Source organism: Acanthopagrus latus, chromosome 13 (assembly GCF_904848185.1).
Source record: "Acanthopagrus latus isolate v.2019 chromosome 13, fAcaLat1.1, whole genome shotgun sequence".
Taxonomy (NCBI): domain Eukaryota; kingdom Metazoa; phylum Chordata; class Actinopteri; order Spariformes; family Sparidae; genus Acanthopagrus; species Acanthopagrus latus.
Genome location: NC_051051.1, coordinates 22,518,363 through 22,542,679, shown reverse-complemented (window position 1 = coordinate 22,542,679; position 24,317 = coordinate 22,518,363). Strand labels below are relative to the sequence as shown.

Here is a 24,317-nt window from a genome sequence, read left to right as displayed (position 1 = left end):
GAGATGTCTGCGCAGAGGCTGAAGGATACTGAAAGACAACACCCACCCCAAAGGTACAGACGCATCTGCTGCTGTTCCACCAGACTACGGAGCAGCTCCATTCCTCAGACTGTGAGGGTCCTGAGCTTGGCCTAAACAGCTCCAAAGGGAGCCGGACTCAAGGACTAAATCTTCACCTCATTTTTCAAACACTGTTAACTAAATAAAACAAATATTTTTTAAAAAAAAAAAAATCATTTTTAAAAAAGGAGAAATATATCTACCTCCTAACTGATACTCATTTTGAAATTTTTCAGATTTGATTGGCTGAGTAGTGTCAGCTGAGTTTTGCCAAACCGTTGCATGTTCTTCTTTTCTGACCATTTTAGTTTAGCTTGTTTTTAACTTGTTATATGGATGTTTGTTACAGCTGAAAGCACTGATACACATTGGAGCTGGCGGAAACAGTATTTTGTTTCAAATACTCAGGGAAAGGACAGTAAAGTGAGTCAGATTCACAACGCGTGCAACTTGGTGTTATTTTTAACAGTACTGGTAAGCCATTCCCTTAGACGATTGTTTGTTTGAGGTTATGGCTCTTCCCTGTCACTTATGTCTGAGAGAGGCACTGGACAGACCAACGGAAGTGTCTGCTGTTCTGGAAATCGAGACAGGAGACCTTTAAAGAGTCATAATAAAGGAAAACATACAGCTTTGTATTCTGACCTTTGACCAAAGATCTGTCATCGCAGATAAAAAGGTGCAGAGTGCATCTCATCTCCCTCGTGTGGCGAGCACAAAGTGTGAGAAGGGTGGATATTGAGTCATGTCCCTCCAACAGGTAGTGATCAATTTTCCCAACATAGTAGTTTGTGCTTGGATGTTTCCACTCCTCCAGTCTTCGGCTCCAGTGTCAAAAGATGGTAGACAGAGTCTCACCAGAATAAACATTAGCTCGGGTATGTTTTTGCAAAAACACCCTCAAGTTAATACGGAATGGTATTTTACTTTGCAACATCATATTTGTTTAGGTTGAAGTGGTCACTTGGTCAGACTCAGGACTTTTCGGAAGTCTTTTGCCACATGTTCGATAACAACATCTGCTGGATAACTGGGGAAAATATGTGTATGTATGAATATTAGACGATTTACCGATATTGGAATTCTTTGATTCCCTAATATCGTTATCAGCATCTTTCCCAGAAATCCAGTATTGTTCGGGCTGCACTTAATATCATATTATGTCGTGTCATGTCACCATGACATTACAAGAGATCATAAATTGTGCAAAACTGCAAATGAAGGCTTTTTACAACTAATGTCCCAGACAAACCTTCAAGCCCACGACAAGCACAAAGAATACATTGACTGTACTATTGTGTGGCATTTTATCACCATGTGAATTATTCTTCTATAGTGCAAAACAAGGCCAGATAATCATGAGAGACCACTGAGTTTTGACTGAGCCTTCATTTTACACATCTTGGATTGTGCCTTTAAAGATCGACTAATTTAGGGTGGGTGGGATGTTTCTTTCTTTTCTTTTCTTTTTTTTCAGCTGAAAAAAAAGAAAAAAAAACACTGCTTTTGAAATGCCCACTCCAAAGTCCCTCATTCCTTCAAGTCCAGCTCCACTCTGTGCGTAAAAGCGACCACGAGCAACATGAGCGACGTTGAGGATGCAACCGCCTTCCTCGGGGAGTGGGGACGTTTCCAGCAGCAGGTTTTTCTTCTCCTCTGTCTGACCGTCATTCCCAACGGTTTCACCGGCCTCTCCATCGTGTTCATCGCCGACACGCCGCCCCACCGCTGCCTCATCCCGGCGCACGTCAACCTCACCGGCGCCTGGAGGAACAGCAGCATCCCGCTGGAGGAGGAGAGCCACAGCGGCGCTCTGGTGCCCAGCAAGTGCTCCAGATACAAACTTGAAGATGTGCAAAGTTTCTCGGACAGAGGCTTGCTGCCTGGCGTTGATGTTAATCTGTCTCATGTGGCTACGGAGCGCTGCTTGGACGGGTGGGAGTACGACCGGAGTGTGTACATCTCTACCATCACAACTGAGGTACTTTGGCTGATGCTCAGCTGCTTTCATGACAACTTTACAGCCCGTTGCTGGTGTTACTGTCAACAGGAAGTGTGCCGGTTCAAAGGATAATGAACACAACTTGGGATCAAACTTGATCATCACATCTCAGAAGGGAGTTTTTATTCTTAAGACACCCAAAAAATGTCCAATATCTGCATATTTCACCCTCTGACAACCTGCTTATATACTCTTTGCACATGATCATTAAGGGGGTTTTAGTTGTGTGTCCACCCTCATTGCATGTTTCAACATAATAATTAGGGTCCAACCAATATATTGGTTAGCCAATACTGGCCGATGGTAAATTTATTAGTATTGGCATATATGTGCAGATATAAGACCATCTCTCAGGATTATGAGGCAGTAAAGGATGCTAAGGATTATTTATAAGTCCCAGTGAAGATCCCATTTTTGGGACCTTTGCCAAAAAATGTGTGTTTATGTATTGATCCCTTGAGTACAAGAATATCATCTGTTATATAGATGCCAACATTGTTTTCTCTCCATTATCGGTATTAGCATCAGCCCCAAAAATCACTTATTGGTCAGACTCTGAAAAGGCAAGGGCGTAAAAGATGACAAATTAGAAAATCACCTTGTTGAATCTTGGGGCAATTATTATTATTATTATTATTATTATTATTATTATTATTTTATATCAGCTTTAAAAGAAGTGAATTTACTGTTGATTTTAGTGTCAGGATGAGGGATAAACTCATCCTAGAATGAGTTTAAACACAATGCTGCATAAATGATCTGTAAGGGGGCGCTTTAAAAGAAAAACACATTTTCTGAATGGTGCAATATGAAGGAATCAGCCACCAAATTCATACTCAAAACACATGGGGGGCAGCATATAACCAGAGTAACTGACGTAACCGTAGCTTCTGTTAGCTTGTTAGCTTGGTTAGCCCTGCAGCTAGTGTCTATGGACATGGGGAGTATCACTGTTTACACAGCTAGCTCTTGAATCGGGGCTAGCTGGTTAGTATGTTAACTTCAGTAGATATTTATGTAAAATAGACATAGACATCACAATGTCAAAACTATTTATTTACACTCAGTTGATACTTGTAGTTTGAACAATGTAATGCCTCTCTGAAGTCAATTACATCCACTGTACAACTAAGCTGTCAAACAAAACAAAAATATAATATGCACAAGATACAAATCAAATGGAAAACAGTTAACAGTCTACACTCTTTAGTGAGAAAAGAGAGAATGTATATTTCTTCACACACACACACACACACACACACACACACACACACACACACACACACACACACACACACACACAATTTATGACTATTGCAACTGCTATTTGGTTTATTATTGTCTGTTATGGGGTTAGCAATCCCTTCCCTCCTCTCTACATCACCACATGAACACACAGCGTGTATTTTCTCCTTTACTGCACGAGCAGGTGGAAGAGAGACATAGGTTACTGACCAAACAATCTATAACAGTGATTACTGTTGGAGTATGGAGCTATTTGACCCCAAAAAATGACATTGTGGGTGTAACAATGACAAATTGAAAATGGAACCAATAGTGGCCAACGGTAATGTTATGTCAGTACGCTGGCGTGAAGTTAAACAAGCAGTTCAACAGCTCTAACGTCAATAACATTAAACAAGTGGAATCTTGGAACAAGTACACAAGCTAAGATAGACTCCATGGAAATAACTTGAACAGCTCACGTTATATCCATATTTTTATGGTTCACGTTTGCTGAATGACAACAGCTCAGCCATTTCTGACATAAGCCAATTTGAGTTATCATAATGCCTGCTGACCCAGAGATTGTCCTCTTCTTAGGAGCAGAGCACGTCCCAAGCACAGCAGCCAGAAGGCAACACTGACATTGTTGTTTCCATTTAATTCCCCATGGCTCTGTGCTTAGATCAGATCCAGACCCTCCCAAACCCTGCCAATCTGAAGAACTCATCGGATCTATGAATTACACCAATGACCTGTTTTGGATCAAAGAAAAATTAAAACCTTTGATATCCAGGGAAAATGTGGAGAATGGCCCGAAATCTGTTACAAAACAGATTACACATTTTCAGAAATATGATGAATGATTTTTGTACCTACTTCAATAGAAATTTTATTCTATTTTTCTTGTTAACGGATTCCAACATCAACACTTGTGTACTTGATGTAATCCATGATCTTTTTATGTGTGTGTGTGTGTGTGTGTGTGTGTGTGTGTGTGTGTGTGTGTGTGTGTTTGCAGTGGGACCTGGTGTGTGATGACGGATGGAAGAACCCGTTGACTTCCTCTCTCTACTTCTGTGGCGTTCTCACTGGCTCCTTTATTTCGGGACAGTTTTCTGACAGGTCATGGACAAAGGATTAAGTTTGTTGTTTTCAAAATGTACACATCACTCAACACCCATGTAGTTTTCTGCCAAAAACCAAAGAATCCATGCATGTAGCAGGCTAGTCTGTACAAGTAACCTCCAACCGAGACAGAGACTACAAGTTTAACAATGATAAAAAGATGGCGTCTATTTAGTCGCAAGTTGCACGTATGCCAAAAAAAGTTTCTGGTAGAGTTTCCACCCGCTGGCTCCATCTGCAAGTTCCCACTCTGCTGTAGACTTCATGTCATTATGAGGTCACAACTTTTTAAATCGCTTTCCAAATATAACGCATTTTACAACATACAACATCATTAAATGTCCCACAATTAATAATAAACCACTTGCGTGTCAGCGGTTGCTAACTAGTGGCAAATTGAGACTACAGAAGTTGTCACGTACATTTTGAAAAAGTCATCATGCTGAGCATGGAAGACTCATCTACTCACTAGTTCGTCTTTACAGGAGAGTATAGTAATTGTCTAGTAAGACGCTTAGAGGTGGTGACGTTTAAGCTATGCAACTGCCATGTAGTCTGCTAATAGCCTAACATTAGCTTTTTACCTCTAGCACAACATCTACGCAGCATGCTTACTTGGTCATTTACCTGTGCGTTGTATCATTTTCAGGTATGGGAGAAAGATTGTGTTGTGTTTGACCGTGGCCCTCCAGACGGTGTTTGCAGTCACTCAGGTCTTCGCTTCATCCTGGGCCGTGTTCTGCGCCATCTACTTTCTCATTGGGATGGCACTCATCTCCACTTATGTGACTGCGTTTGTGCTAGGTACCTCTTTACTCCTCTACTTGTTGATTCTCAGATGTATTAGTTGCTAGTTTATGGAGTTCATACTTTTTGTTACCCCACAACAGGAACAGAGATATTAGGTCCTCGTGTGCGGACCATTTACTCCACCGCGGGTGTGAGTCTTTTCTTTGCTGGGGGCTACATGCTGATGCCGGTGGTTGCTTTCTTCGTCAGAGACTGGAGGATGCTTCGCTTAGCCCTGGCCCTGCCTGGCATCCTCTATGTGCCTCTCTGGTGGTAGGTGGGTGTGTGTTTGTCTGTGTGGGTTCCTTCTTCCTCTTCTTTTTTGTTAACAGTCAATGAATCAACCAATCAGCATAGCTCCTTAAAAAATGACCACATCAGGAGTAAAACTGAAAACTGAAACTTAACAGTGTGCAACAAGCCACGAGAAAACATGCTTTTTGGAAAATTTTGGATGTAAAGTTACCTTAATCGACAAGGTAGGGAATCAAAATGAGTGAAAAGAAAAGCCTCAGTTGATTGAACCTCCGTGTCTCACTGTCATTAAATCATGCAGGTACATCCCAGAGTCTCCTCGCTGGCTGCTCTCCCAGGGAAGAGTTGAAGAAGCCGAGGCCGTAATAAGAGCTGCTGCCAAGAGAAACAATGTTGAGCCCCCGCCGGTCATCTTTGGTTCTTTGAAGGTTCTTACATATTGTACCTTTTAAAAAAACTTTACATTCAAGCCATTAACCGGGTCATACCTGTTTTCCTGCTGATTATGGTTTTCTTTAGATCAGCATGTTTCCATCCCAGAAAGGGAGTGACAATGAGGACTGACCCTTTCATAGTTCACTGCTAAGTTTGATGTAATCATTTACCTCTCTGCAGGGGTGTGCACTAATCTCTATGACAGCTGATTGAGACTGTGCTAAGATTTGACATACTTTGGCCCGTGAACTTTCCTTTAGAAACTAAACTGCCACATTCATGACTTTCCTCAGTGCAGATGCATGTCATCCTGCATGTCTAATCTAAGACAGATAATGAACTCTCTGCTTGGGTCAGAAAATGTTGGTTGTTAAATTAGTTTTACAAAGTCATGTTATTCACATGCAGGAAGCAGAGGAACTAGACAAATTGCCATAACTGTGGTGGCGTTTCCTCATTATAGCTGTACATTTTCATGCAATCTGTTCTAAGAGGTAATCAATTTTCTTCTTTCGCCTTTACTTTCTATGAAACGCCACATTTGACAATAATGCCTCATGAGCCAGAAAGAGCCTTCAGGCCTTTACTTAATTACTGCTATATGGTGGTACAATCGATTGCCTCATTCATCTTTGCAATTCACTCAGCAGTCCAGCTCTGTGTTTATCTATGCATCTCCTTTGAGTTTTGCTGCATGTGTAATTTTGCACCATTAATATTTATTTTGCTTCTTCTTGCTCATTCCTGAAATCTGGCAGCAGACTTTAGTAGGTGGTGTTGTTTTCTTCGGTATGTCAAACAAGTCCATATTTAATGGTTTGAGTGGGGTCGGTCATTTTTTGGCACATGCCGAAGATTTGATTTCATCTTTTCTTTTTGTACTGCTACATCTTGAAATGTTTCCGTTTTGTTTGTGAAATCTTACAAATATAAAATGGGTGCGCTGCCAACAGCAGCTGCACAGATTTAAAAAATGTGGACAGGGTGAAGGTACTGATAATGACACCAATGTTTTTGAGTTTAGAAAAATAACAATAGTACATTTGTAATTCTTACTTGTTTTTGAAAAAAGTTTTTACCTTAAGTTTTTTTTTCTTGTGGATAAACAATATAATACTGACACTTTTTTCTAAAATCGCCCTAAACCTACAGCAGTTTCTGGACAGCAGTTTCTCATCACTTATCCGCAGAACTGGGTTGTGTTACATTTTGAAAGTACTTGTTATGTTTCAGAGTTACCTACTGAGAAAAGTAACTGGTTTTAAGTACTTTTGCGTCACCAAAAATGAAAACCCTATTGCCATTCCTTGTGTATATTGACTCTGCAGGCTAATAGAAACAGGAATAACAGTTGCAATATCCGCTTCTGGCTAATTATGTATGTTTGATTATAAAACATGATTCTGCACAGGAGCTAGGACTACAGGGTGGGACTACATCAGGGATTTTCCTTTTTCGTTTTTAGTGGCAACAAAAGGAACAAGGAAATATGGTGAGATTCCTACAGTATCAGATTACTTATTTGAAAATGGAACCAAACAAAAGATTACTCGAATGCAAAAATAACACATAATATGATTTGTTACCACAGTAGTTCATGTTCTTAAAGTTACTTCCAACACTGCCTATCGGCCCAACTTCAGCCAGTTTATCGATCTAGATCGACTCTCAATTATTATCAGCATTTCCCCCTCAGTTCTTCATCAGACATTGAACTTTTGCCTCCATTCGTCCTCATCCTGGCATTTTTCGTACTGTATGTGTGCACACGGGCACATGCATGTGCTTGCTCAGCAAGTGTACATGCATTCACAAGCCTTTCTCTAATGAAATTATTTCCAGACTGATGGCTGTGCTTACGAAGTGTTTGTTGTTCCACGTGCTCCGCTCCCCACAGAAAGAACTTCAATCTGAGGGGAGGAGAGCCCACAACATCTGTGACCTGCTCCGCTCTCGAAACATCCGCTGGATCTCTGTCACGCTGTGGCTGGTCTGGTGAGTCCCTGCTGTCCCTGCCTGACCTCCACATTCAGTACAGTGACCCCGACATGTACTGTACACACACTGTTACAGACACACATGCATGCACGCACAGTTCCAGCCTGTTCATGCGTCACCATCGACCGCGTCAGCTCCATTTCACTAACAACTCTTAATGACCTGTCAGGTGCTGTGAAGAGCTGCAACTGAGGCCAAAATCTGTTTTATGTAACTGCACAGTATGCCTCAACGGTCCCTGTGCTCACCTCTGAGATGAAAACAGTTGAATTTTTTTTAAAGAAAAAAGTTGTCAGTCGATCACAGCATATATTAGTTTTATAGTCTCCTCATATTCTCTGGACCAGTTCCGAAATATGTCAACCAGTTTGACCAGCCAAAGGTCAGATGAGTAAACTCACAAAACGCAAAGACTCCCACAAGACATCAAAGCAAACTGGCACAGAGGGAAGGCAATATAGAGACTAAGGGCTGCATCCAGATATCAGGACTTCACTGGTCATGCAGACTCGCAGGATGCAGGCACGTTTGCAGGAAGTCTGTGAGTCCAAACCCACAACTCATCCAGTCCCCAAGGGCCCACAAGAGGACTTTCTACAGACTTCCAGAGAGTACAACTGAGGTGCAGACTTCACTGATTTAATGATTTAATTATCACAAAACAGACATGATGGTGTAAAACTTTTCATAAATGGGCAGATGGACGATATGGATTTTTTTTCAGCCAATACCGATAATCGATGATAATTTGACATTCTTGTATTTTAAAAACATGTTGACAACCAGTGGTTTATGCAACTTTGAGGGTAAAAAGATGAAGATGTTGGAGGCAAAGATGGATTATTTATTATTCAAATCTCTGATAAGATTTATTGTGTTGAACAGAGACTTTTTCCCTCCTCTCTGAACACTTGGATAACATATATTTACAGTCACACTTGTGTTGTCTTCGTCTGAACTTGGAAAAACAACGCTCATTCCAGTGAGCACACTGTGTGGCTCTACACAGGTGCAGCAACTCTATGTCATGAAAACAACACTGTTCTTCTTCTTCTTCTCTGTGTTTATTGGCGGCTGGCCAAACAAAGGTGCATACCACAATACACAGTGTGTAAAGGCTGTACTTAAGTCAACTAAAGAAATATGGCTTTTTATCAGCTCTAATTTCATTATCTGCCATACATTATGCATCCCTAATAAATGGCTAAAACGATTACTTGTTATAATGTAACTTGAATCTTGCAAGCTGCAAATAATCTTCTACCTCATCATAATACTGAAATATTTAGACTGTAAAGGTAATCAAACATTTTCTTGGTTTGATTAACAATGCTCAACAATTGTCCCCACAGGAACACCTTGACCATCGCCTACTTCGCTCTTTCCCTGAACACGGCGAACCTTCACGGCAACGCGTACTTCAACTGTTTCCTGTCAGCAGTGGTGGAGATTCCCGCCTACTTTTTGTCGTGGGCTATGTTTCGCTGGTGTTCCAGACGACTGAGTCTTTTCTCAACCCTCTTCATGGGAGGAGTGTTTCTACTCTTCATACAGCTCGTACCAACAAGTATGACCAACTTTTCAGACATTTCTCATTTCAGTTCAAGCTGAATGTATTTGAATGGTTAGCACATATAACCCAACACAATGTAATGCTGTCTTCCCTGTAGACCTGATTTATGTATCCATATCACTCGAGATGATGGGGAAGTTCGCCGTGACGACAGCATTTGCTCTCGCGTACGCATACACAGCAGAAGTCTACCCGACTGTACTGAGGAATACGGCTGTGGGTGCCTGCTCAATGGCCTCCAGGATAGGCAGCATCACTGCCCCATACTTCATTTACCTAAGTAAGGATGATCTTACCTCTGCCTCAAATACACTATTTTCAGTCTGCTGATCACTGTGGGGATAAACGTAAGCCTGACAAAATTTGTGTCCATCGCTTTCTTCTCCTTCTCTTTGCACAAATCGTTTCAGAGCAATTCAAATGTGTGTTGTTACCAAACTGATGAACCCACATTAACTACTATACTTACTATACTGTTCTTTATCTTGTTCTCCCTTTATTTTCCCTGCCCCCTCAACCTCAATGGGCCTCATGCAAAAGCCACTCACTGAAATACAGATTTGTTCTTTGGTTGCACAAACAATTCATTCAAGAGAATTTATGGCACTCACCAGTTTTCTCTTAAATACAACCAAGTTCATGAGTGATGCAGAACAGTCATGAAAGTGCTTGGCTTTTATGGCTTATGACTTGGCAGTTCAATGTGAGGTTTACTGGTTTATTTCAACACAGCAGTTTATATAACTCACTTACTATTTGGCCCTTTGTGCTGGTGTCTCTCCAGGATTAGTTTTATTAACCTGTTTTGTGGCCCACAGAGCACTTCTGGAGCCTCACAGCAAAGCAGCCTTGCAGCCTTCTCCTAAACATCTGAAGTAGATGGAGACTTGTTTTAAAACATAGCATACGTCCACCCATCATAGGCCAATGCTCTAGAAGCCCAAGATACCAAATTGTTCTGAAAAGTCATTATTTACAACCTTGTTTAAAATGAAATAAATGAATGAAATAAATACATTTTCCAATGCAGCAACTTAAAGTGTTGGCATGCACCCCATCTGAAGTGGGTGCATGATGGGATCTTGAGGCTCCGGGAAACTAGGATCACGAACTCCAAGCTGTATGCACCCGTTTTAAATTTTTGTATTCGTTGTTTTGTTATGTTTTAAAACAAGCTCTAGAAATTTGTTATGGACCTCAAAACTGGACTACAGCTTTTCATCTGCATCGGGAAGAGCAGATTATAACTGAACTTTTATTTTCGGGGGAACTTTCTCTTTAAAGGAGCACCATCTAGTTTTGGAGAAGAGATTCAAACTCAATATCAAATATTATAATATCAAATATTACACAGTTTGAATCTAGAAAGGTGGCAGGGTATATATAATATATACAAAATAAAACAGTATTAAATGTTTATGCATAGTACATTTTTGCAATACATGTTCAATCAGATTTTCTCCAGGCAATTTTTATTTATTTTCATATATTTTTTGGGGGGGGGTTAACTGGTACACACCATGTGTTTATTACAACATGGGTGCAGTGATTATGTGCAATTACCTTCCTTTTATCTGTAAGTGCAAGGCAAATATATATATATATATATATATATATATATATATATATATATATATATATATATATATATATATATATATATATATATATATAGCATATAGTGTATATAGTCTTTTTTATCATTATTACTTTTTTACTTTGTGTTTATATTATTCTGTTGTTGTCTTGCTTGTTCTGTTTTTTATTTTCATCAATAGCTAGTTACTGTTTGTTCTTTTCCCCCTGCCTATAAATCTTAAGCTGTTGTAACACGTGAATTTCTCTGCTGAGGGATCTTCAACCGGCCTTCAGCAACCACAGCAACCCACATGAAGGTCGGTTGGATCAATGACCCGCAAGTGGCCATAACAACTCTGTAGAGTTCTCCCCTCCCGTTAATTAGAACTGAGGAAGCTTCTTGGATGAGAGGTGAAACTTTTTCAAGAAACTGAAAGACGTCCAGCTGCCTGCAACACAGCACTTAGAAATGCCACTTAACCACTGAGTGACATCAAAGGGGACAGTTTAGATCACATGCAGCTTCCTCTCAAGCCACCAAAGGCTTCATACTACTTTTTTTCACAAATGCAGTAGTACTCTCCAAGACTGTAAACATACTTTAATATATAAAATTGGTGGAGTTTCCCTTCTGATTCCTGACTTGCACTAAGACTGTTACGCTGAAACATGAGGCTAACAACAAGCTGGTGCCTCCACAGAAACAAAACAAGAACAAAACTCGCCAGAGCAAGACCCAAAAAACAGACTTAATTAGCACTCAGATCAGACGGACCAGTTTGCGCAAAATCCCAAAGCTTTCAGTTAAAATTTAGGCGTCGCTTGGATTGGACTAAAACTACTGATGCCGCCACATAATGCCCCTTCAAGTCTTTTCAATTTTTGTGTTTAGCCTCGCTGCGGTACCATTGTAGCAGCTTTTCAACGTCTCTCCCTCTTTCTCTCTGATGTGTTGCCACAGGAAGCTATTCCATTTCACTGCCTTACATCCTCATGGGAAGCCTCACAGCTCTGTCGGGGTTGCTGAGTCTCCTGCTGCCTGAGAGCTATGGAATGCCTCTGCCTGACACCATCACTCACATGCAACACTTCCCCGGGTAAGACTACACCAAGTATCCAAACGTCAGCCGTCGTTACTGTAGATTTGGATTGCTCATTTGGACTGATCTTCCACTTTTGGACAGAGCTCCATTATAGTGTAGTATCAGTTAGGCCATCTAGATTTGAGTGTTTCATTTTTGACTGTAAGCATTAGAATCTTTCAAAATTTGAATTGAGTCTGTATTGAAGACAAGAAAATTTTATGCCTGCGTCAAGCATTTTTTTTCCCTCTTAGCTTCACTTGATGGAAATCACCACATTATGCTGTATACCATGTACCTCCATTGTACTGTGTCAGACAGTGCTGGCCCAAGGCATAAGTGAACTAAGTGGCTGCTTTTGGCCCCCTGGCCCCCTGTTTGTTTGTTCTTTCACATATTTGATAAATTAAACAAGTGACATAAATGAATTTATGAATTAATGAATAATTCAAGACAAGATGATTCTGATTTTGTGATCAACATACCTGGCTACAGCTGCAGTGTCTGCCAGTGTTTGAGTCAGCGTTTGTGGCATGTGAGCAAGGGTGGATTACTGAATGAGCCTACCGGGCCCAAGAGGTCAAGGGGCCCTGAAGCCCAAGTCATTGCGTTAAGTCACTGCCTCAATAAGTCAAAAAGCAAAAGGCTATGAATCTGAACAAATTTAGCTGTTGACCTTTTCCAGCTGGCCATCCCAAAAATGCACAAGAATACAAACCCCCCCCCTTCCCCCATTTGCACCTCCTTTCGAACAAATATTTTTATATTATATTAGTACATCAAATAGTGATATTTTGGCTTGGTAAAGTGTCCCAACCACGGCAACAAAGTGAGAAAATGTCTTGCTACGTCCGCCATCGATATTTCCCCTCAAGTGCATTCAAACTAAATTAACAAGCCTGTTTTGAAAATGTAAGAACAGGAAAGTTGAGATATTTGTTTTAAAACATAGGGAGGAAAAATCCAAAGGTGTCTGAAAAATAAATACTCAGGTTGTGCATCCATGTAAATGGAATGTAATGTGCATAAACCAGGTGAATATACTTTTTGTTTTTCTCCCATAGTGCATAATTAATTTGTTGTTCAAGGGCCAGATGTGATGAACTTTTCTATGTGTTCGCAAAGCATTTGCCTTTTGATCGTTTTACAGTCAAGCTCAACTGACCATAAAAACATGAGGTCGTTACCCCTCAATAAGTAACTGCTGGCAGAGCTAAAATCACGTGGACATGCCCTCATCTTACTTGCTTTGGATTTGAACGCAGGTTTTAACATTAAATACACACTGTACCCCAGGCGCTGACAGGCAGATATTGCTGCCTTGAAGCAGAGCCAGGCAAGCTGATTCCTGTCTTTGTGCTAAACTAAAATAATATAATCTAACTGAACAGGTATGAGTGGTACTGATTATCTCGTCTAATTTAACACGAGGGAGTGACACTTGTTTCTCAGAATGTCAGTCTATTTCTTTAAACAGATTAAGAAGTGCTTTGAATCCTCAGTCTTGTTATTAAAATGTATAAAAAAAAAAAAATACATGGCACAGGTATTGATATTTAATGAAGAATGTAGAGTATGGTGTAATTAATTTGCAACACATTGCTCTAAATCAATGATTTAGATATATTTCTTCGAACTTAAACAGAAATTTAAACTTGGTATCACAGGTATTTCTTAAAACTGAGCTTTTTCTGTGCATCTTGGCCTCCTGAACACACATAAACAGCATTTCAGGTCACTAAAAACTGAGCTTTTGGAGAACTCCTGCCACGGTGAGGATATTCAGGATCGGCGTTTTCAGTCATGTACACCTGTTTTTTGTAAAAGATGGTGTACCTCCTAAACCTACTTAAAAATGATCACAGACTGCTCTGCTCTCTGTGCTGTTAATCATGAGGGAAACTGTATCACTGTGTTTTTTTTCTCTAGATGTTGCAAGAAGACACCTTACACACTCACGCACAGAGAGGAAAAGGAAAACAAAGCTGAAAGGAAGTCTCCAGTTGTCCCCTGAACAAGGAGCAGCACTGACATCAGCCTTGAGGCAAATAACTGAACAAAAATCGTATCTCTGCCCATTTTGGCACTATATGTGTGAAATGATGCGACCTCAACAGGACGAAGGAACATCACAGTTTTTCAAATAATAATGATGCTTTAAAATAGCCTCACAAAACCGAAGCGAAAGTCAAAATACTTTGAATGGCCGCATATAACGAACTTGTGTTTTATGACAGCATGTACTTGAGCTGACATGGACTCCTGATGAATCCCATTATCCCAGCATGATTTGACAAGAAGCTCTTTGGAACACTGTCAAATCATGCTGGGATAACATGCATGATGAGCATGCAAAAGGGGGGAAAAAAAACAAACACAAAGATATTCTGAAATCCCTCTTTTTAAAGATTCAACCTTTCACTCATTTTTGGGTTGAATTTATCTTTTTTATTGGAAATTAGCATTAGATTTGAAAAAAATGGCCAAATAGAATTATATTGACTAGTGGCCAGTCTTGTTTTTTTTGACCCTACTGTACTAAGTTTGTAATATTCTGATACCAATTTAATCAGAACCAATGACCAAATTTAGCATTTTATGGCAGGAATGCACCTTTAGCTTCACATTTCACACTTAATTTGTGAATATGTTGTATAGACTTTTGAGATTTATGATAGCATGCACAGAGTTCAGGCACAAGTAAGAGTATGTAAGTGCTCTACAAGCTTTATTTTCTTTAAATTCACTTAATGTCATTAAGTATAATTAAGTATACTTATTCATTCATGCAAGAGAAGTTTTAGAGTCTACTTTCCACAACAATCACAGGTTTTGAATGTTCCGCTCGAGTGGTGAATGGGCACGTTATGCTATTGGGACAAAAAAAAAAAACACACAAACAAACAACACACAATGTTAGTTTTTGAACATTTCTTCACTGCTACCAAAATTCATTAATATCTTCATTGACAGTTCGCTGCAAAGACTGATTCCACCATTGTCACGTCCTCACAGTGTGATCATATTGATTTTTTTGGTGTTTATTATTAAAATAATCACCTGTGACATTTTGTGTTGTTGTTATTTTTGTTTTTGTATTTCTGTGTGGGGAAAAAATCTTGGGCCTGTACTTACAGCAGTATGTTACCACTGTCACACCAAAACAAGCACATTTGTTTTCACGAATGCAATAGAAGGCAGCAGATCACATACCTCATCAGAGTATATCTAAAGATGTTTAAACATGTTTTTTGGAGCTGGTAACCCAAGTTGCTAGGGACAGTCACACCTTCAAGCTCAGCACCAACTGAAGTGCTGCTTGAATGGAGATGGATGAAAAAGTATTGACAAGTAGCATTTACTTCAACAGACGTCATGGCATTGTGTGGATAGTGAATTAGCATCTTGTGTTTTCATCACGGCCGATCAAAGATGGGGGCGATAAATTCCCATGACTGCTGCAGAGTCAACTGATGCAGGAGTAATTTCAGACTTTGGACTGGGACATGGTCCAAACGTCAATCCACTAGAGAGCAATATAGAGCTACTCAGAGCGTTTCCATGGTCACAGCAGTAAACAAACATTGTGTTTTTGGGGAAATGTGATCTGCTGTGTCTACTGCACATCAGGAGGAGGAAAAGAGAAGGGAAGAGGTGCAAAGTGTCAGAAATATGCTGATGCATACGGAGATGTTCAGCTAAACTGGTAAGCTGCAGTTGTTTTGTGCAGAAGTGAATCCAAACCGAATGGGTCAGCTTTCTCTTGCACATTCATAGATTGAAAAATTCCAAACTCCAAATCTGCAATTGACTTTTGAGGTCAGATGTTGAAATCATATTACCAGACACACAGAACCAAAATCCTACTCAGAGAAAGAACCAGGGCTGTGATTTGAGCTGAACATGCAGGGCTACTGTGCATAATACAGCCCCTAACATTAATCAATGTATAAATCCACATAAAATCCAGAATATAAATCACCATTGTTGTTACATTTCAGATCCAAACATGAGGGCTATAAAAACATAAACAGATCATTCATGATTTTTAAAGTACACTAATATTGAAATAAAATCAATGTATGAAGATGTATGTGTTCCTTTCGTAACCCACCTTTTTATTTTACGCATCTGTTGAATGGTTTGAGGTAAAGGTTGTCCAAAACTCTCTGGCAGGAAAAAAGCGGCAAAAGCAGACACAGCAGCCAGAGTCCCAAGTATAATATTAGGCAGGTACTTAAAGTAGAAACCTATACAAGAAGAGAGGGAAATGAAGTCCTTTGTAAGATAAATCCAGGTTAAACAAATGTTAGTTATTACAATTAAAAACCAGTTGACTCACACAGCTTTAACAGAAAAGGCGTAATGCAGGATCCCACTCTGGAAACTGTGCAACATGTCCCTGTCGCTGTGTTCCTCAGGACTGTCGGGTAAAGTTCTGCTGTGTAGGCATACATTAGGGTTGAACTGGCAGAGACAGCAAATTTACCCAGCATCTCCAGAGCAAAAGACAGGTATGATAGACCTGAAAAGTAAGAAATGGTTTGTCGAGGAACAAAACAAGAAAGTCTGTAACTGTACAATCCATTATGCAGCAGATTAATTTAATGGAACTGACTGTGAAGACACTTCTGCTGCTTTCACTACTTGCAGCCATTTTATCCTCTGCCGAAGAAACTTTACTTTTCTTCCCCTTTCAGTCTTCCTCTTATTCTTATGTAAACAATGCACTTTCTTTGCCCAAAAGAAAAATGTAAAGGCTGCCAATGATCATTTACAGTATGACCCACAAGAAGTGTGTGGCGGTGTCTCTTCCTACATAGACCCTGACCTCTGTGTGTATATTCCTGTTGAGACACTTGCAATTCAAAACTGCCTTTAACTAACAAACAATACATAATTACAAAAAATGTCATACTTCCTTAACACTGTGCTACTGCTACCCAATTTAGTGGACATGTGGGTAAGATGTCTGAGTGACCATAACAGATTTGGTGCCATTTGGCCAACAGGTGGCACTGAAGCAGCATCATAAATGTATATAGCACATAATGCTGCTGTTTGGCCCTAACCAGTTTTTGCCTCTGTATACAGGCTCCCACTGAAACTTAAAAGTATTTGCTTGGAAATGTGACAGTTTCGTACTTTGAGGCACCAGCTGAATGGAGTAGAGTGACACTGCTTCAAGCAGCAAGAGACTGATGACAGACACTCGTCGTGGAAGGTAACGCTGTGCCAGCCAGCAGGAAATGTAAGCTGGTACCTCGACTGCCGCTGAGAAGAAGCAGCTGATATAGGGGTTCGCATGAAGCTGGGAAGTGTTCAGAGACAAGCCAAAGTATCCAGTACTTAGAGTGAGCCTGAGAAGACACAGATACAGAAGAGAGAGATGGCTAAAGATACATTTGCATGAAGAGCACTAGACTGAGGACTTTCTTCACACTTCACTGCCATCAAGACAGAACAGCTTGGCAAGCAAGACGTGGTTAACAGCAAACGTAAATCAATAATAATAAAAAAACAAAATAAATATGATGAAGGGTGTTGAAGTGAATAAGTATACAGTATCTCATTTATAACACTGAGGTGGTGTATGACTGAGGAGGTCATACACCGTACAGATTGAAATGCCCCACTACATACATAAAATCGACTTGAATAAGTGTTGATGGGCGTTTGAACATTTATATACCAATGTTGGATAAATATGCCATTAAACTTGGGAAAAAAACATTTTAAATAGAGATGTATAGAATTAATCAGTCAGGAAGCCAATTTCTTCATACTAACTCTCTGTGGCACACAAATAACAAACAAATAAGAGGGATTTTCAAGAACACATTGGAATGTGTACACAAAGTATATAGGAACAACAATGATCTTGGGGAGAAGGGTAGTCAAGATAGGCTTTTGTTTCAAATTATCTTAAGCTAACATTTAGTTACAACTCCCTATAGGTAATGTGTTTTCATACATTGCAAGCAAAACGTGATAGTCCCACGTTTCCATTTGTTTAATTAGGTAAAATATGTAAGAAATGGCCAATTGTTGAATTTACACTCACACCAGGCAGGGGCAGCATATTATCAGAATAACTACTACCTGCTTCTAACTGTTTCTATCTAGTTAGCCCAGTCAGCTGTGTAGCTAGCAGTCCAGGGTAGGAGCGCTAGGGAAGTCCAAGCACAGGACCTTGGAACCTTGACTGGGCTAGCTGGTTGGCATGTTAAACACTGCAATACAGTATGTGTCATAATGTCAAATCTGATATTCCTCCACATGCTGTTGACAATTAAAGTGAAGAATTAAAGTTTTTAACCAAAATTCTTACATATTGCACCTGTCAGGTGCCTCAGAAATATAACAATGCAGGTACCTGATATAGAGGTACAACATGAGTACATTGAACTACTATTCCACCATGTTTGTCTGCTAACAATCATTTGCTATGTTAGCTAACATGTTAGCATCTCAATTTTGAGTGAGGTCTTCCACTGTTTATTCAATATCCAACATCACTCCTTTTGCATATTTGTCTTTGAAAAAGCCAAGAGACATGAAACACAACTCTAAATTTTGAGGTTATCGGCTGTAAGTCAAACTTGCAGGTTCCATAAATTGCTGTGCAAGACCTGTGTGCCCAACTCTGTGTTTTTTGGCTGTAGTGTGTACTGGACGTTTAATGGGATTAATTGTGCTGGCCTCTGGTATATATTATAATATACCAGAAAATATTTTGTAAAAAATAAGCAACTGTTATTTAATGCAGAAGATTTACTTTCCATGTGCTGCTTGAAATGTTCAGACTGGCTACTCACCACAGCAGGCACAGGATGATAGTTGTGTTTCTGATGTTTCTTGTGCTCAGCAGGTCGAGGAAATTGTTGTTGCTCTTAGGATGTGTATTATTCTCATTCACCTGCGAGACACAAGACACAAAGCACACACTACCTGCTGTTACTCGTTTTGTAGTTGGTTGGTCTGTTGCTCCACAACGTTGGTTCAAAATTAATTATCTCATCAACTACCTGATGGATCACCATGAAAGGTGGTACAGACATTGATTTTCCCAGCAAGGTCAACTGCATTAACGTTGTGTGTCCTGAAGCACACCCATAGGTTGATGTGTCTGGTCCTGCCTGATTTAAGTCAATGTAAACTTACATGAGTACTGTAATCTTCAAAGATGACCTGAGGAGCCTCAACTTTGTTGATTTTAGCAGCCTTTCTTATTATGGCCTCTGCCTCTTCCACTCTTCCCTGAGAGAGGAGCCACCGAGGAGACTCTGGAATGAACCTGCCACAGTAATCAACAGAGATGCACAAAGGTTCAGGAGGGGATCAGAGGGGCTTCTACGACAAAGTAAGGTCAACTTAACGCAACAAATTCTCTATTATGAGTGCAACCTACCACCAGAGGGGGATGTATGCAAAGCAAGGTAGAGAGAGACCCAACAGCAGAGATTTCCAGTCTCTTAAAAAATAAGCAAATAGAGGTAGTAGCATGTAGCCGACAGCAAAGCCCAAGGATATACCCATGGTCGAAAACATGTCCCGCACGTTGCCAGTCAAGATCTCAGCACCTGCACGGAAACAGAAAACGAGATAAAGAAATGGTGGCGATACAATAAAACACGCAAAGTATACAAATTATATCTATATTATTCAAAAACACTGACCACTGTATATAAGTATTATTTAATGTTACTTAATTATAAAATGTTTTAACATTTACCCAGCACAAAACCAGATATGTAGTTGGAGATCTGTCCCAAACCGCTCATGAAAAAGAGGATGGAGAACACCGTCCAAGAAGGTGAAAAGATTTGGACAATGGTAAAAAGTGTCTGAACTGCCATGGTTGCAAAAAGAACAGGCTTTCTTCCAAACCTAAGATAAGCGTTCAAACAAAGAAATAATAACAAATACACATAAGATTTTATAATAAGGTGCAAAGAACAAATATTGATCATAAAACAAATGCTTTTCGCCTATTCTACAATGTCTATAGGAAAGGTTGCTGAAAATTATACATGAATTTTCTTTTGGCAAATGTAGAGTATTCTTACTCTACAGCTTTTACTATCTCATCTTCAGAAAGAATTATGAAGACTTACAGTATACTGTTCACTTAAAGAGCTACAAAGATTAACAAGTTAACGAATGTAAGAGGAAGAGCATTAGCAGCTATTTTAAATGTAATTTTTTGAATACTTTTTGTTTACTTGTGTTTTTAGTACCTGTCTGAGAGCTGTCCTGAGACAAAGGATCCAAAAAGAATTCCTAGTAACAAAAGCGTGGTGGTGAACGGCTGTTTCCATTGGTCACTGCACACCAGGTCAAACTGGAGTGTGGGCAATAAAACAATTGAGTATGTTATATTTGTTATTTCTGCATTAAACATCTAAAAAAAAACAAACAAAAAAAACTAGACCTTTATTATATATTTTGTTGACTTGTATCTTACTTATCCCAAATGTTTCCAACAATGTTCAAACTAGGGATGCAAAATATGGACTTTGTTCAGCCGATCCCATAACCAGTATGACTCTCATGGCCGATATTCACACCAGTGACGACACGTGTGGCTCTTGTCTTCATTGCTTCGCTCTTCACAGGTGCAGCAGTTTAACGTTACGAGCGTGACAACAGCATGCATGTTTCTCTGTGTTTATAAGCTGCTCGCAAAAGAACTGTAAAGGTACACACCACCAATTATCATGTGTAGATGCTGCAATTTTTTAAGTCAACAAAAGTATTTTGGCTTTGTATTATTGGCTCTATCTATTTGCTATAATTTCTTTATCTGCCAGTGATTGATAATGTACATTTTAGCCCAAGGTTGCATACCGTTAATCTATTACCACTCAACTATGACACATTATTGACACATTTTCATTGACCGCTGTACCTCTCTCTGTTGATGATCAAAAATATCCATTGGTAATTAAAACCCAATCAAACGCTGCCTCTCTGAGCAAAATACTGGATGTTTTTTTTTTCAAAAAGGTGTAATTGTCTTTTCTATCCACAGAGTGCAGTGCTCTAATCAGGTTTAATGAGTAATTATGATCCTGAGAGAACCCAATAAAAAAAACAGAAAAGAAAACCTCTTTCTGGTGTATAACCTGTGTAACTTGTACAAACTCACATATAGCCTGGGTACACACTCACCTCAGAGACTATGGTGGATTGGTAGATGTCTCTGCTGTAGCTCCACCCGTCCACACAGCCCTCCCGCTCCAGATCTGTGAGGTTGACGTCTCTGCCAGGAACGAGTCCCTGAGCAGACAGATTTCTGACCACATCCAGCCTGTATCTGCTGCAACTGCTCAGCTCCTGCCTCCCGTCCACCACCTCATAGTCACAGTGACACAAACTAGATGGGTAACATTTCCAACCACTGTATGTACTGTGCATGGTGCCAGCTTTGTACAATGTGTCAACAGAACCTGAACCTTTCTACCTCCACATGAATGTGGAAAGCAGCAATATGGCTTTAGGAGTCCATCATGAGGAGTTGATTTTGGACAGCAGATGCAGAAGATTTACATACATAAACCACTCCTACTAAAACAAATAGTAATTTAACAACAACCATTATGCTTGAAGCCTGAATTTTAAAAAAGTCTCACTGTAATGATTCCACATCAGTGAATGTTTGACACTGATGTCAAACAGTATCTAATAACATTAGACACCAATGATAAATTCAACTTTTGTGCATGTATTAATGTTTGGGTTGGGTTACACTCCACATTTTGCTTTTTAGGAGTTGTGATCCAAAACTTAATTACCTCTATTGGGATGGTAGCATCACGCCAAGCTTGGCTCAGGTTAACCTCAGGAACCAGGCAGTGGTGACTGGGAGTGTCAGTCAAGAAGACAGTAAAGAAAACACCAAATCCATTGGGCACGACGCTGGCACATAGCAGGAAGAAGACAGTCTGCTGGAAACGTCCCCACTGACCCAAAAAAGCGATGGCATCCTCATAATCCTTCATTCCAAAAAGTGCCCTCCACTGTCCTCATTTACTACCACAAAATGAAAAAACTGATCAGTCTGCAGTCATGTCACCTGCCAGAGAGCCAATATGCCCCACCCCTCGCAATGTTACACATGCCAAAACTTGCAGTTTACAAGATTTCTCAAGAAAGTCTCCACACCCTTCGCTGTTAAATATATCCATGAACAGAAAATAGTGCTATATTACAGCTTTTTTATGGTTCCAGTTATATGGTTGTCCAGTTATAGATTACAAAGCTGATAAAAAGGTAACTATCTCTTGCAAGAACTCACTTCTACAACAAACATGAACCTTGTTACTTTAGTTAACAGATGACTGATGATGAGTATTTACAGTTCCTCCATAACAACTCAAAATAAATCCTGATGGTTAGGTAAATAGTAAATAGCTGTTACAAATCCAGTTCTGTATGAGTATGTGCATAGATAGCTAATAACCAACTAACAAACCAACCAACTAACAGGGTTAGACAAACTCAGTGCTTCGGTTTACTTTAACTGCGTGCACTACGGACAGAATACCTGTCTTACTAAGGTTGGGCTCGGTTAAAGTTCTCTCGGTTCAACATGCAAACCTTTAAAGAACCAGTTTTCTTTTCCACAGGCACAAGCGCCACTGTGAAATCCCATCATTCAGTCACTGCATATGTTTTGAATTCACCAACATTGCTAGGAACAACTATGGTGGACTACATCAATTCTCTCAAGTGCTGCTCCTGGCTCTGCAGGCCAACGTTAGCACCCAAAAATGACTGGTCATCAGACCACTGTTGCATGCTTTCTTTGCTCCTTTTTTATTTACCAGGGTGGTTATATGCAATGACCGTGATAACTTCTCTGTCACCCACTTTCAGTCACTGTACATGTATCCAATCCAACTATGGTTGTTTACATTGACTCTTTACAAGTGTTACTCCTGGCTTTGCATGCCAACATTGGTATCCAAAATTGCTTCGATTCGGTGTCCATTGTGAAAAGCTTTTGTTTTGTTCTTAAGTCAGAACTGCTTTTAAAAATGACCAGTTTTAATTGGTCCTTGGTCGCGGTATCCACACCCTCATCACCTGCCTTAAGTGGTTCTTTGTCCCAGACCAGCAAAGAGTTGATGCTGTTCTGGAACCACATCCAGCCTGTATCTGCTCCAACTGCTCAGCTCCTGCTTCCTGTTCACCACCTCACAGTCACACACAAACTTAACACATTTGTTCAACAGATGCAGAACAGGTACATACATAAACTACATTCATCGTTGAGTATAGTAGCACAAGAACACAGGAGAGTAGTACAATTTTGAGGTGTTTTGGTATCTCCATTTTCTGCAACTTTATGCTTTCACTCCACTACATTTATTTGATAACTTTTGTCTCTAGTGACTTTGCAGACTCAGAATTCTCAGTGTTGATAAGCTGTTATTTGTGACATGTAACCAATCAGATAGTGTTATGGGTGAGACACTGAGTAAAACCCCAGAGTGGTGACTGTAGACAGTAAGAGGAAGCTGTGTCAGTGCAAGGTGTTGCATGTTTAAATCAATTTATCTTCATCAGAAAGAAAAGATACGGACAATTGGAAAATTACTGAATATCAGCCCCTATAATCAGCCAGACCACTATGGTCTTATTTATGTTTAGTCAAATCAAGAAATGAAAAAATATATATATCAATGGGAGTCTACATATATACACACATTTCTCTTTGGCTATGATCCTATCGATCCATCTGCTTCAGCCTTAGTTAGGCTTGGATTAGTTATTAGTACGTGTAACGATCCTAAAAATTGAAAACCACCCAAATCCATGCAATCTTTTGCCTTTTAGCAGCTGTGATTAAAAAACTTATTACCTCTTTTGGAACAGTAGCATCTTGCCAATCTTGGCTCAAGTTGACCTCAGGAACCAGGCAGTGGTGACTGGGAGACACAGCTGGAAGAAGACAGTCTGCTGGAAATGTCCTCACTGACCCAAAAAAACGATGGCATCATCATAATCCTTAATTTTCCCAGAGTCACAACTGTGCCCTCTACTGTCTTTCTCTACTACTACAAAATAAAATAAAAATCTACTGCTTTCTTCTCCAGATCAGTAGATGGCGGCAATGCTCGTGTAAGCTTGTTTGCAAACCACCAAAATATCCAAACCAGAAGAAGAAGAAAAACTACCTTGTCTC

At 39.9% G+C, this 24,317-nt stretch overlaps 2 protein-coding genes across 3 annotated transcripts; one reads left to right on the top strand and one right to left on the bottom strand.

Moving 5' to 3' along the window:
• Positions 1-1,523: 1,523 nt before the first annotated feature.
• On the top strand, positions 1,524-15,190 carry LOC119031260 (solute carrier family 22 member 5-like). Its single transcript, XM_037119608.1, has 10 exons — positions 1,524-2,041; positions 4,308-4,411; positions 5,064-5,218; positions 5,305-5,476; positions 5,760-5,886; positions 7,791-7,888; positions 9,244-9,458; positions 9,562-9,744; positions 12,004-12,139; positions 14,054-15,190. Exons 1-10 carry the CDS (start codon positions 1,643-1,645, stop codon positions 14,136-14,138), a joined length of 1,674 nt encoding a protein of 557 aa, XP_036975503.1. The 5' UTR covers positions 1,524-1,642; the 3' UTR covers positions 14,139-15,190.
• LOC119031259 (solute carrier family 22 member 5-like) lies at positions 14,836-24,282 on the bottom strand. Of its 2 annotated transcripts, XM_037119607.1 has the most exons (13): positions 23,994-24,279; positions 23,220-23,325; positions 21,922-22,089; positions 21,299-21,481; positions 20,365-20,468; positions 19,860-20,014; positions 19,536-19,707; positions 19,289-19,421; positions 18,943-19,043; positions 17,270-17,484; positions 16,467-16,649; positions 16,239-16,374; positions 14,836-14,994 (listed from the first exon to the last, which is right to left on the bottom strand). In XM_037119607.1, exons 2-13 carry the CDS (start codon positions 23,274-23,276, stop codon positions 14,925-14,927), a joined length of 1,677 nt encoding a protein of 558 aa, XP_036975502.1. In that variant the 5' UTR covers positions 23,277-23,325; positions 23,994-24,279; the 3' UTR covers positions 14,836-14,924. The 2 variants fall into 2 exon arrangements, 1 of the variants encoding a protein (XP_036975502.1); XR_005078559.1 differs by lacking the exon at positions 14,836-14,994 and having other exon boundaries at positions 17,388-17,484; positions 23,994-24,282.
• Positions 24,283-24,317: the final 35 nt, after the last annotated feature.

Bases quoted from the DNA above. Each gene is read 5' to 3' on its own strand.
- LOC119031259 (XM_037119607.1), bottom strand. From the start codon at position 23,276: ATGTGGTTCCAGAACAGCATCAACTCTTTGCTGGTCTGGGACAAAGAA. The intron at 19,708-19,859 runs GTAAATGTTAAA...GTTTCCGTGCAG, and splicing joins CATATCTGGTTTTGTGCTGG to GTGCTGAGATCTTGACTGGC. The intron at 19,044-19,288 runs GTAAGTTTACAT...TGTGTCTCGCAG, and splicing joins TTGAAGATTACAGTACTCAT to GTGAATGAGAATAATACACA.
- LOC119031260 (XM_037119608.1), top strand. From the start codon at position 1,643: ATGAGCGACGTTGAGGATGCAACCGCCTTCCTCGGGGAGTGGGGACGT. The intron at 5,219-5,304 runs GTACCTCTTTAC...ACCCCACAACAG, and splicing joins TGTGACTGCGTTTGTGCTAG to GAACAGAGATATTAGGTCCT. The intron at 5,887-7,790 runs GTTCTTACATAT...CGCTCCCCACAG, and splicing joins TCATCTTTGGTTCTTTGAAG to AAAGAACTTCAATCTGAGGG.